The following is an 11,983-nucleotide window of genomic DNA, read 5'->3' as shown; positions in this document are numbered from 1 at the left end:
AAGGGGTTAATCCAGGTGTCAGGTAGGACATGTGCTGCTGGGGCTGGAGGGTGGCCAAATCCACCTTCTCCCCATCTGTTTCGGATTAAGGCCAAAAAAACAACCACCCCTCCGTGGCAAAACCACCTGCAGCTCTGGGGCTGCTGAGGAGGAGGAGGAGGAGGAGGGATGGAGGGGATCGCCTGCCCCCAGCCCTCAGGTTCAGGGGGCCGTGGGGGATGCAGCAGCCCCGTAGGCGCGCGTTGCAGTGAATGATTAACTTCTTCAGGCCAAGGAACTGCTTCATCCAGGGATTTTTTTGACCTTTTAGGGGACTATTGTCTCCTGGGAAGCTGTTGGTAAACATAATTAACGAGGGCTGGCGCAGGGCTTTGAAGGCGCCGCGTGTGCTCCCGTCCTGCTACGTGTTACTGTGCGGCGCTGTCGAGATATTGCAAATCCCATCGTTAGGAGGTTTTGAAGGCAGTGTGGTTTCGGTGCCGCCTGCTCAGGGCTGTCGGGAGGGCGGGTTTGGTGTTTTTTTTCTTTTTCAGAGACTTAAATTAACTTCAGACATGCAAAAGAGGGTGAGAAAGTGCTACGGTTGTAAAGAATAAATTTGGCTGGTGGAGGAGTTTCGGCTGGCGGGAGGGGATGGGGGCCGGGTGTCTGGCACCCCGTACCTGCACTGTCACCGTCCTGGGGCTGTATGTGTCTGAAGCATCCCGGTGTCATCCAAATTTCAGGGATGTGTTAGGTTTTGCCTGTTACCTCTGGTTTTATTGAAGCACCGGGGTGGCTGGTAGCATACCACGGTGCCGGGGCTCTCCCCTCCTTGCTGCAGGGAGTTTCTGGGCTGGGGCTGCATCTCTCCCACCATGGTTGTGCCTTACAGCCTGGTGGGATGGGGTCAAAGCAAGTCACTCCTCCAGCAGCCGCCTGGCTCTCAGCTTTGGGTATGGCTCACTGGCTTCAAAATAAGCTGGCAGTGACTTCTGCAGAGGCAGGGACATCTGGTGCAGTGCTGCCAGCGTCTAAAAGGAGGAACAGTCCATCGTCTGTGCAAGAGCATCCCAGGTTAGGTGGGCTCTGATATCCATTAGCCTGTTGTAGGCAAAGTGTGTAGCTTTGTGCAATTTCACGAGACAAAAACCCCACAAACTTTATAAAAGCAAAGGTTAAAAGATGCAACAAAGTTTTTCGTGTTTTTTCTTTAAGATGAGCAGGGGAAAAGCATGCAGGAAACTTAGGAATCTAGGCAAGTACAGAGCTCCTTTGTTTTTAATTAGCTGCGTTGTTTTTAATTGCTACTATGCTTGATACATAACCCAGCCTAAACAAGAATAGCTTATTGAATGGGGGACTGACTATGAAAGGCACCGTGAGGAGAAGGGCTGTTCTTCACAGTTGATATATTTGTATTTCAGTGCTTCATTTAATAAGTCTGTTTCCCCAGGGGGCTGTAGCAAGTAAATCATGCCAACAGATTGTTCTCTGCAAACTGGCTTAATTTTGTAATTAGCAAGACGTTAAAGCTGTAACTGCATAGAAAGCGATCTGGGTAAGGAGTTAACATAAAAGAATTAGTAAGCAAAATGTAATACTTATTGTTTGATAACATTTGTGTTGATTGAATTGGTTTCCGGACAGTTTGTTGTCTGGGATAGTCGGTTTTTCTGCAGAGTCGTAAAATGGGAGAGAAATTCAGCAGGTGTGCACGGCGAGGGTAAAAAGGTGTGGGTTTTTTTGGAAGAGCACTTTTTGGGAGTCACACCTGCATGGCCAGGTGGACCTGGTGGAGAAGTCTTGCTGGGGGTTAAAGCCATCCTGCTTATCGCCAGAAACTGCCACTATTTCCCTCGCTTTATTTTGCTTTTCTCCTTTGTTTTCCAGTTATATGAAAATTACGGCGTCACCATGAGTGGGGTATTGAAAAGGAAGTACGAAGAGCTGGGGGATGACAGCACCTACTGCTCCTCCTCCTCCTGCTCCCCCCTGTCCTCCTCGGCATCCTCGGGCTGGGAGTCGGACGAGGAGAGCTCCCGCGGAGAGCCCAAGCCCAGCTCTGCCTTAACACCCAGCTTTGCCCGTGAGTATCTCCGGCAGCCCCTTTCCCGGGATCAGACGTGCCCACGCATGGGTTTTTTGTAGCGCGGTGGTGGGTCGTCACCTCCGACCATGCAGAGACCCCCCTCCGAGCACACCTCCACGGGTGGAAGCGGCCGTGGCAGCAGCTCCCTGTCATTACACCTATTTTTCTTGTTTTTCTAATCAGCCAGCATCCTCAGGGTAGTCTTTCTCAGCCCTTCCTCCCAGCATTTATCATTCCTTTATAACATTTTTGCTGAAGTCCAAATTTCCAGGAATAGGAACCCAAGGACCTGGGTGTGCAGATATATGCAGGTGCCTCCAAGCCGGTGCTGTAGGACCATCTCACCATCCCTCAATCCCCTGTCAAGCTATTCCATAGGCAATGACTAAACAGACAGCAAAGGCCCGTAACGCTGGTTTTTAAAAATGATTAACCAGTAGCGTAATTACCATTTCAGAACTCGTTTCCTACGTAAGTTGGGTACTTTGCCAAAGAACATGACACGTTTGACATTGCCTCCACTGTTAGTACAGATAAATGCTATTTTTGTTTCCCTAGCAATATCAGTTTTGAGAGCTTTTAGGAAAACACACAGAAGACAAGGTTGTAAAATCCTTTATCTGCCATGCAAAGGGAAAAATAAAAAACACAATAGGGGAACATCTTCACGGAGGAAAAATAGTCCAACCTAGTAAATTATACTGAACACCCACTGTATAGAGCAGTTAAGGTCCACTTAGCAGACATACACAAACACGCAGTGGCCTAAAAAGGCTTTAGAAGTCTTGTAATAATAAAGAGTCTCATTCTTGCTTGTCTTCCCAGGTTTTGTGACAAAACAATGAACTTTTTATATTCTCTGGCTCAATTGGAAAAGGGTCAGGAATGGGAAAACAATTTCAGAGGGGGGGTGCGGGGAGGGAGAAGCAAATGCCAAAGTGCAGCAGTTCAGCCGATAGATGATCGCGGTGGTTAACTTGCCTTTTGATAAAGAGCTAATGTTTTAGAAGACTGAGTCAAGGTTATTATGAAAATGCAACGCGCGGTGCAAAGATATAATCAAAGCGACTGCAGAGCCCAGTGTGAAACCCTCAGCTATTTAGCAGAAGCTGCTGACGCAGCTGGGTGAACGCTCTTTTTTTTTTTCATACGAAACTGAAATGCTATATTTTGGCAAGCGAGACTTGTGAAATGTGGGTGCAACTAACTGTCCGGTCTTGCACTTTCCCAGCCTTCAGGGCCAGCCAAACCAGCCGAGCCCCTTGGGTTTTCGGCAGTCCTTTCGGTTGGCTGCCTGCAGTAGGGCTGCCTGCGGCTCTGCCATCCGAAGAGTGGGGCTCGGATCCCAGCTCTGCGGGACTTACCCATCCTTTCTGGGTTGGTTTTTTTTCCATGTTCTCCACGGTGGCAACCAAGACATCCGTGCACCACCAGAGAATGGGACCAAAAAACCCCACCACCGAATTTGCGCGTAGCTGACTCTCATGCTCATGCAGCAGAAAAAGCAGCTCTGTAACCCAGCACCACTGTGTTTCGCTTTGCTTTCCGTGGCCAGCTACATTCGTGGAAACTCATTGACTCTGAAACTGTCCTGGCTAATTAGTCCACCTCCATCTGCTACGTTTGCACGTGCAAACGTGCAGAACTAGGTACCTCTGAAGAGGCTCCGCTTTAAATGGTGTGTAGCGTGTTTCAGCAGTTTAAGATAAACCAGAGTCATGTATTGCCATGTTTACCCTGGGATCACCTGCATAAAGATTAACATCTTTGCAGCTGCTCTCAAATGAGCCTCTTGAGAATCGGCTATAGATTCGTAGTTCCTCCCAGTGGATGGTGAAAGGAAGTACCAGAAAAACAGCCGTTTTGGCTATTTGCTGCCCTGCCACAAAAGCTGCAGCCACGCAGCACCGGAGTGTTGGTGCTCCGGCATCCTGGGAGCGAACCACGAGCTCCTGAACGTGGGGCAGGGTGCTTGGGTTTAGAGCAAGACAGGCATGTAGGATGGTTTGCTGCTTGTTCGTTATGCTCTGCTGCACGTGAAGAATAAGCAAATGTATGTTTCCTGGAGGAAGTCAAGCGGGAAGGAGAAGCAGCAGCCGTTTCTTAGGGTGAATCTGATCGGTGACTCAAGTGCATCGGGACTTGACTTGGCTTAGTTTCCTCTCCATCCTCATCCCACCTTTGAAGTGTTAGATCCTAGAACGCCAGAAGCCATCAAGTGATGTAACCTTGTCCCATCATGTCCCTGTTGAGAGAGTAATTGCAGGTCCTGCCTTTTTGTAATGTTTACAGCCTGTTTGTAATACTTCTATCCTGTCTGCAGGATGGCAGTACTGACTTTGTGCTTTTTTTTTTTCCCCCCCCCCTGTTTTTAGCCACGTCTATCCTGAAGAAATCCAAGCGACTAAAGAAGAACAATGTGGAGTTTGACCGGGTCACTGTGTTTTACTTCCCACGCTGCCAGGGGTTCACAAGCGTGCCTAGTCGCGGGGGCTGTACCCTGGGGATGGTGAGCAAACACAGCTCCTCCCGGCAGTTCACGCTAGCAGAGTTTTCAAAGGAGCAGAAAAATGTTCGTCGGGAGAAACTCGAAGAGAAATTAAAAGAGGAGAAGTTGGAAGCGTTGAAATGGAAAGTGAGTAGGAGTGTGGGGCTGGGTTGGTGAGGAGCGGGTGGATGTCGTTAGTTAATGGCCATTTTTTAGTAGGAGCCTCTCTGAGACCTTGGGGGCATCGGTCCTTAACGCTGTTTGGGTCTCCAAAAAACACAGGCTCCGGTGTGGGATTTTCAGCTCAGTTCTCCACCCTTGAAAGGTGGCGGAAGAGATGCTGAACTCCATGCGTCAGGTGTCTGTCAGGTCTTTAGGGGCTCTGACACAGATTTTGGTCCTGGGGTCAGTCACCGTGGGGGACGACAGATCTGTCCTTTCTCGTTTCTCCTGACCCGGGAGTGCTGATGGCTTGGTGTCCCCGACAGGTCCCTAACGCTTTGCCTGGGTTTTTTTTTGCCCTCAGCTAACCATGAACGGCACAAAGGAGTCAGAGGAGGCCAACCAGCTCACCGTCGAAGACATCTCCGACGACGACATCGACGTCAGCAACGTGGACCTGGAGGACGGCTTCTTCCTCCAGCCCTACCCCGCCAAGAAGAGACGCGCGCTGCTGAAAGCCATGGGGGTGAAAAAGATCGACAAGGAGGAGAAGCGGGAGCTGCACAACATCCGCCTGTCGCGGGAGGACTGCGGCTGCGACTGCCGGGAGGTCTGCGACCCGGAGACCTGCAGCTGCAGCTTGGCAGGCATTAAATGTCAGGTACTGCCCTCGCCTCTGGGCACGGGGGAAAAGCCGTGGCTTCAACTGCTGTGTGCTTTAAAGCAAGGGGGGTTTGAGCAAGCAGGGCAGAGTTAGGGCAGCTTGTAAAATGCATCTGTTCCCACCTGCACTCGGACTGAAGCAGGCGAGAAAAGCTCTTGGGAGACTCTCCCCAGGCTGTGAGACAGACACGTGCAGCCGTCCCCGCGCTGCCGCTGCAGCCATGGGGATGTGCCCGAGCCTGCAGCGTGAATGCACCCACCCTGTCTGTCCCCACGAGACCTGTACCTGCTTGGTCTCCTGTTGGAGATGGGACACGTGGGAATGTCTTTGCAAACGAAAGCTTCTCGCTCCTCACGTGAGGCTGCGATTTCTCCTCCTCCCCCTGGTTTTATTTTTAATTTTATTCTCTCTTGGTGCGTATCACAACTCCCAGCGCGCTCAGGCGAACGTGGGAGTGTCAGCTGAGCGTCAGCCCATAGCTACCTGTGCAGACCACCTGCAAAGTGCGATAATCCCTGTATGTTCAATTAGCCTATTATATTTTTCATTTTACTTTTTATGGGTGCCTGCCCAGCTGTGTTTGGGGAGCCATATTCCCTATTCTGGGTGCCGCTCGCTCCCTCGATGCCGTGGTTGCAGGCTGGGGATGGTGGAGGGTGGGTGTGCGCAGGCGGATGGGTGCACATGGGACGAGTGCTCCATGTGTGTGTCAGCCCCCCTCTCGTACTGCTGCTAACAGGGACATAAAGGTGCTGCAGATGCCTGTTGAGCAATTTGTCCTTGTCTCAGCAAGGGGCAGACGCTCATGATACGGATCAGGTATTAAATATCATGATGCAATATATAAAAACTCATGTTTGCCCTCTTATGTCTCCTTTTGGAGCATTTTATTTTGCTTTTTTTGGAACCTTTTAACTTTCTTCAGTTGTACTGAAATCCAACTTTTTTATGACAACCCTTCGAAAGAGCAGGGTGTCTTTTATTATTATTATTTTTTCAGTCTGCTTTTAAACCCCTCAGCTGTTACTTGGTTTCTCAGGGCGGGTGAGTCACAGGCGGTTTCGATTTTGCACCGCCGGGTTCGGTCCTAACCCTCCACCTCTGCTTCTCCCCACACCAGATGGATCACACCTCCTTCCCCTGTGGCTGCACCAAGGACGGCTGCGGCAACACCGAGGGCAGGATCGAGTTCAACCAGGCCCGCGTGCAGACCCACTTCATCCACACCATCATGAAGCTGGAGCTGGAGAAGCAGCAGCAGAGCAGCGAGAAGGTGGTGGAGGCTGAGCCCCCTTTTCGGGAGCTGCTCCCCCCCCTGGGATGTGCAGCAGGGAAGGGCTCCTTGGAGGAGCGCGCCGTGCCGCTGGCACCCGCCTTCCAGTTCAGCCCCGACCTGGAGGCCCTGGGGGAGAACAGCTGCAGCAGCGACATGACGGACTCGTCCATCTCCTCCCACCTCAGCGAGGACCTGGAGGAGCCCTACGAGAGCCTCCCCTCCGACAAGTCCCAGTCAGATGTGGACGACGACGGTTTGGCACGCATCCTCCACTTCAACGACTCAGATGCTGAGGAAGAGGGTGGCCGCGGCCAGGATGACCTGAGCTGCTTCCACCCCGCTGACTTCTTCATCGAGGACCACAGTGGCGAGGCCAAGCCTGTCCCCGGCCACTTGTCCCACCTCTCTGAGTGCCTGGATGAGAACGCCAACCAGGACGGCGGAGGTTTGCTGGAGGATGCTGCCCACGCGCGGTGCGATGGGCTGTCCTGCTGCGCCTCATCCCCGGCCGAGCCCTGCTCCAAGAGCTACGCCGACCTCAGCCTTTCTTCTGACTCCTTGGATTTCTTCCAGTCCTTCTCGGACTATAACTTGGGACCCCTTTACAACTCCTTAAAGGAGTACGAGAACCTCGATAACTTCTCAGCATTACAGTTTCAGTTGCCTAATTTCCCCGGCTTCCCGCAAGCCGGAGATCAGGGCTCCTGTTTCTTGGAGTCCCTCATCGGTTTGTCCGAATCCGTCCCCGAAACCCCGGCCCCTTTCACAGACAATCAACTTTTGGAGGACGCCATCAAGTCATCGCTGATGGAGACGGTGAAAGTGTGAAACGCCCGCGTGGCTGGGGTGGGAAGGACCAGCACCAAAAGGAAAACCGAAGTACGGTTAGATGGGCAAACTTTCACCGGAAGGATGATGCGCTACGCAAAAATAAGGAGGAAAAAACAACACAAAAAAGACTTTCTAAGCAAACAAACTATTTTTGGTCTTTATAGAACGTGGACATTTTGACATACTGCAGCTACAATCAGTTCTCTCGCTGTTTGTGCAAAAATTTCTAAACTTTCATGGTGGGGTGGGGAGGGAGGGAGGGACAAAGACTTTCACGTATGAATTTCCTTGTGTTTTGTATGAAAAGACCTGTTGAGAAATACTCCTTGCTAATGTTGCCAGTCGTACACACAGCCCCTTCTAGAAACGTTTCAGTGTTGCAGGAACTTTTTAAGACAACTTTTTGAAGCTGTATTTATTGTGAAAATTTGTGGTTTGCGTAAGAGTTAGCCCAACACGCTCTTACGTTTAAATCGGACAAGGTTTACAGAAGCGATCCATACACTATATACATAATCATTCTTCATCTATTTATTGCAAATTCCAGAATTTAACTAGCCACCGAAGCTTGAACTAGCATGAAACCTTATTTAAATTGGTAATACCTCAGATGTATTATGTGTACAATCATATTTTTTTGCATAATATATCTGTATTTATTTATTTTCTACCTGTAGTACATGAATAGCACTGTGGTTTATCAGTGACCTGGAAGGGCAATAAGGTCTTCAGCAGCACCCATCCTAAAGACGACCCTGGGTTTTTTTTCGGAGTCTAAAAGGTGTTGGCTGTTTGGTCTTCACTTCGTATTTCTAAAACAGCTGAATTCAAGCGGGTGGGAGGGGAGGGCTGGAGGAAACGTTGCTGCAGCGTCCTTTGGTTACTATCAGCCCTCTAGTAGACGTCATGATGGCGTCTGATCTCCGTAATATCGCTATGGAGAGGAAAACGAGCAAAACTCTCAGCTATCCAAGAAATAACATGAACTAGCTCTATTTAAACAAACACAAAAAAACCCCAAACCCTTTTCATAAATTATTTTGTAATTTATTTAATTTCCTAAGGATTTGGCCATGAGATCTTTCCCGATCAATTATGGTGCCTGAATATGCAGAGGAACCATTAGCAGCAAGGGGGGGTGTAACGAGAAGGACCTTTGCGGCCCGGGGGGGCTTTGGGAGAGCAAAGCCAACAACAGCAACACTGTGCTCACCCTCCTCAGCAAGTGCTCCTTAGGACTTCCCGACGTCGAGGGTATCGCAGCTCCAAAATCTAGTGGGTCAGACTGTTTATACTTCTTTTTTATATAGCTAAATTGGGTAAATCAAGTAAAATAGATGGATATGAAGGTTATTGGGTTATTTGTCCTTTGAGTATGGTTTTAGAGGGAAGAAAAAAAATAACACCTGAAAACAAAGCTGAAAAACTTGAAGGTTTTTGTTTTTTTTTTTTAAAAATGAGAGAAGTCATCATGTTTAGGAAGGATATTGGGGGCCCTCTTGGCCCTTTGCTATTTAAATCAGCCTGAGAACATGACACTATTTGGCCACAAGATGTAACTGGACATAAAATCTGTACATCAGTGATACACTAAGTGCCTATGCCAGCGGTATGAGGAAAAAAAAAAAAGGCTTTAAAACCTCCTGGCTTTAAATCCCCCCCTTGGAAAATGTGAGATTCGGTGATGGGAGAGATTCCTGGCATTGCCGGCACCGGGGGGAGGCGGCAGCTCTGGCCCCAGGAGCGGGCTGCTGGTGGGAGCTCCCGAGGGCTGCGGAGCCACCCAGATGGAGGGAAAAAGCCCCAAAATAGGGATTTGAGGATTTTTCCATTGGCTGAACTGTTTATATCCCCATGACGGGGATGGTGCTCCTTGGGTACCTGCTATTCGACAGGCGTCTCGTGCAAACCCGCCGGCAATTTAGGAAACTTCTGGCACACGAATATGGCGACGGCTGGGTTGTTTGGGGTTTTTTTTAATCATTCTTACTACTATTTAATTATACATCTTCTCTGGTATTGAGCCCGGTCAACTTGGAAGCGGAGCTGACCTGTCACGGCTGCGAGCGGGTGCTCGCCGCCGCATCCTCCTGCGAGGCATCGCCCCCGGGGACCTCCCCGCCAGGCAGGAGGGCGACTGTAGGAATACTACTGGCAGATTGAGGATTTCCTGGAGAGAGAGAGAGAGAGAGATATTATTATTATTATTTTTTGTCGTCGTCGTCGTTTCTTTAGACTGAAAAATCCCCTTCACTTATCTCCTAGGTGGTAGTTTCTATCCTTCAGACTGCATCAAAAATACTGACAGTTGAAAGTCTGGTACCATTCTGTATTTATTGGCACTAATATATTTTATAACATTCCTAGGTTTCTCTGCATATATATATTTATATATATAAAATATATACATATATTTTATATATATACACACACTTTTTTTTAAATGAATGACGGGGATAGACTCCTGCCTTCGTGGATTTTTTTTCTATAATTTATTCTTTTTATTTGTGTTGGTGCCAAAAAAAAAAAAAAGATTTTTTATCTTTTTTTTTTTTTACCCCCCCCAGGGCACTGAATTGTAAATATATAATTTTTTTTTTTTTTTCTTCTCGGTATCTGTGTAAAAAGTTGCCTGTTAAACAGTTTAAAAACTGGGTATTTATTGACACAATCTGTAATTATCTAATGTATTGATTGAAACGCTTTGGTTTCAACATAGCTTTATTTTAGCTTTCTTTGTGTATATATTGTGATTATGTTGCTTAAAGGTACAAGTTAAAAAAAAATGCTTTATTTTTACCTTATTCATTTGCATTTGTTTATAAAAAAGCGTATTTGTCTACAGCTGCTGTCTCTCATTTCATCAAAGCAATATGAAGAAATTTCCATTACACTTTCAATAAAACAATTTTGTTTGAATACGTCAGCGTCTTTGCCCTGTTTGTCCTTTACTGTGGCTCAAAAATTTGGATGATGGGTGTGTATGCTGCATTGTATGTCCTAGTTGTCCCTTTTTTGTTTGTTTTTGGCTTTTTTTGGCCCCTTTTTGAAGCTAATGGGTGCCCTGGGGTTCCCACCCCAAGTGTCGAGATGGGAGCACCCTACTAGGGCAGGAGCAGCCCTTGTCCCAGCCTGGTGTCCTCCAAGAGGCTTCTCCTGAGCTTGGGGACCCCCGTCGCTTTTCTCACCCCCCTCTCCCAAAAGCAGCCCAGGGAAGAGCATCCCCACGCCCTCACGTGGGGGAAAGGCACGGGGAGAGGCTGGGGGGCTGAGCGCTGGCGCGGGGCCAGTCCCCTAGTGGGAAACCAGCCGTAGGGTCAGTCCCCAGAGCAAAGGGGACATCTTCCCTAGAGGAGGCATGGAGCCGAGGCAGCTCATCCATCCCGGCGGAGCCCTCCTCCATGCGTGGCAGTTGGGTACGCGAAGGGGGGGACTTCCCAGGTAGCCTCCAAGGTGTCCCCAGGTCCATCGCAACCTTGATGTCACCTCAAAATTGAAATGCAGTTGGGAACACTACCAAAGGCCTGGGAGGTCACGCAGGAGAAGTTCTTGGGGCAGCCAGAGATGCACGAGGGGTGTCCCGAAGTCCCTCTGGCTTCATCCAGGGACGGGTCTCCTCACAGAGCGGCACCCAGTGCCAGCCCCTGCTTTCAGATTTTGAGCTAAAATAGCACATTTTGGCCAGGAGAGACTCTAGGCCGGCAAGAGCAGTTTCTCCCAGGGCTGGGACTAGAAGGGACCTTTTTGGTGATTTGCTTAATTTATTTGAGGGTAAGAATGTGATGCAACCTCTTGCGTGGCAAAGCAAGACCCGTGTCCTGGAGAGCATCTCCTGAGGCTCCCAAGGTATCTCCAACTTCTCAGCCATGCTGTTGCAATGTCCCCAGCACATCATCTTGTGGTGGCACGTGAGTGACAATTGTCCTGTTCAAGTTGCTTCCTGCTCCACCTGTGTCACTCTTGTGACAGTGTGCCTTTTTTTTTTCCCCTAAAAAAGGTAAAATTCAGTGCATGGGGGTCCGGCTGTGGTGTTTCCCAAGCTTGCTTGGCTTGTGGATGGTAGCTGCACCTCTCCATGGGACGATGGAAGAGACAGCGGTGGTAGCAGCATCCCCATCACCAAGGAGCATATAGGAGAAATCTTGGGAAACCCTCGGAAAACCCTAGAAATCCCTGTCCCTTGCAGGCCACAAACTGTTTCTCATCGCCCCACGGCACCCCCGGGACCTGGAAGGATGCAGCCAAAAGAAGCATCACCACGATCCTGTGCCCCAGGGGAAAAGCAGAGAAAATAACGCTTGGTCCTGGCAACAGCAGGGAAATAAGAAGAGGGTGAGGATGTGAGCCAGCCCATCGCGCAAAGGAAAAGCCAAATAAACGCCAGAAACCTGGATGGAGAAATGCACACCTATCCCAAGGACTTGTACCCGGCAGTATGGGCATAAATCATAACTGCTGACACTGACCCAAAAGCAAGGGAAATTGGCCCAA

The 11,983-nt window shown here is 49.3% G+C and overlaps 1 protein-coding gene across 1 annotated transcript; it reads left to right on the top strand.

The window, feature by feature from the left end:
• The first annotated feature begins 1,896 nt into the window (after window positions 1-1,896).
• Window positions 1,897-9,098, top strand: CSRNP1 (cysteine-serine-rich nuclear protein 1). The gene is made up of 4 exons (XM_009323498.1): window positions 1,897-2,068; window positions 4,447-4,706; window positions 5,086-5,382; window positions 6,506-9,098. The coding sequence occupies exons 1-4, from the start codon at window positions 1,897-1,899 to the stop codon at window positions 7,487-7,489; spliced, it is 1,713 nt and encodes a 570-aa protein (XP_009321773.1). The 3' UTR covers window positions 7,490-9,098.
• Window positions 9,099-11,983: the final 2,885 nt, after the last annotated feature.

The sequence above is a fragment of the Pygoscelis adeliae genome, unplaced genomic scaffold (genome assembly GCF_000699105.1).
Source record: "Pygoscelis adeliae isolate BGI_AS28 unplaced genomic scaffold, ASM69910v1 Scaffold195, whole genome shotgun sequence".
Taxonomy (NCBI): domain Eukaryota; kingdom Metazoa; phylum Chordata; class Aves; order Sphenisciformes; family Spheniscidae; genus Pygoscelis; species Pygoscelis adeliae.
This window is presented reverse-complemented; position numbering and strand designations above follow the sequence as displayed.

Excerpts from the sequence above, each read along its gene's own strand:
- CSRNP1 (XM_009323498.1), top strand. The coding sequence starts at position 1,897 with ATGAGTGGGGTATTGAAAAGGAAGTACGAAGAGCTGGGGGATGACAGC. Across the intron at positions 4,707-5,085 it reads TGGAAGCGTTGAAATGGAAA|CTAACCATGAACGGCACAAA; the intron begins GTGAGTAGGAGT and ends TTTTGCCCTCAG. Across the intron at positions 5,383-6,505 it reads TGGCAGGCATTAAATGTCAG|ATGGATCACACCTCCTTCCC; the intron begins GTACTGCCCTCG and ends TCCCCACACCAG.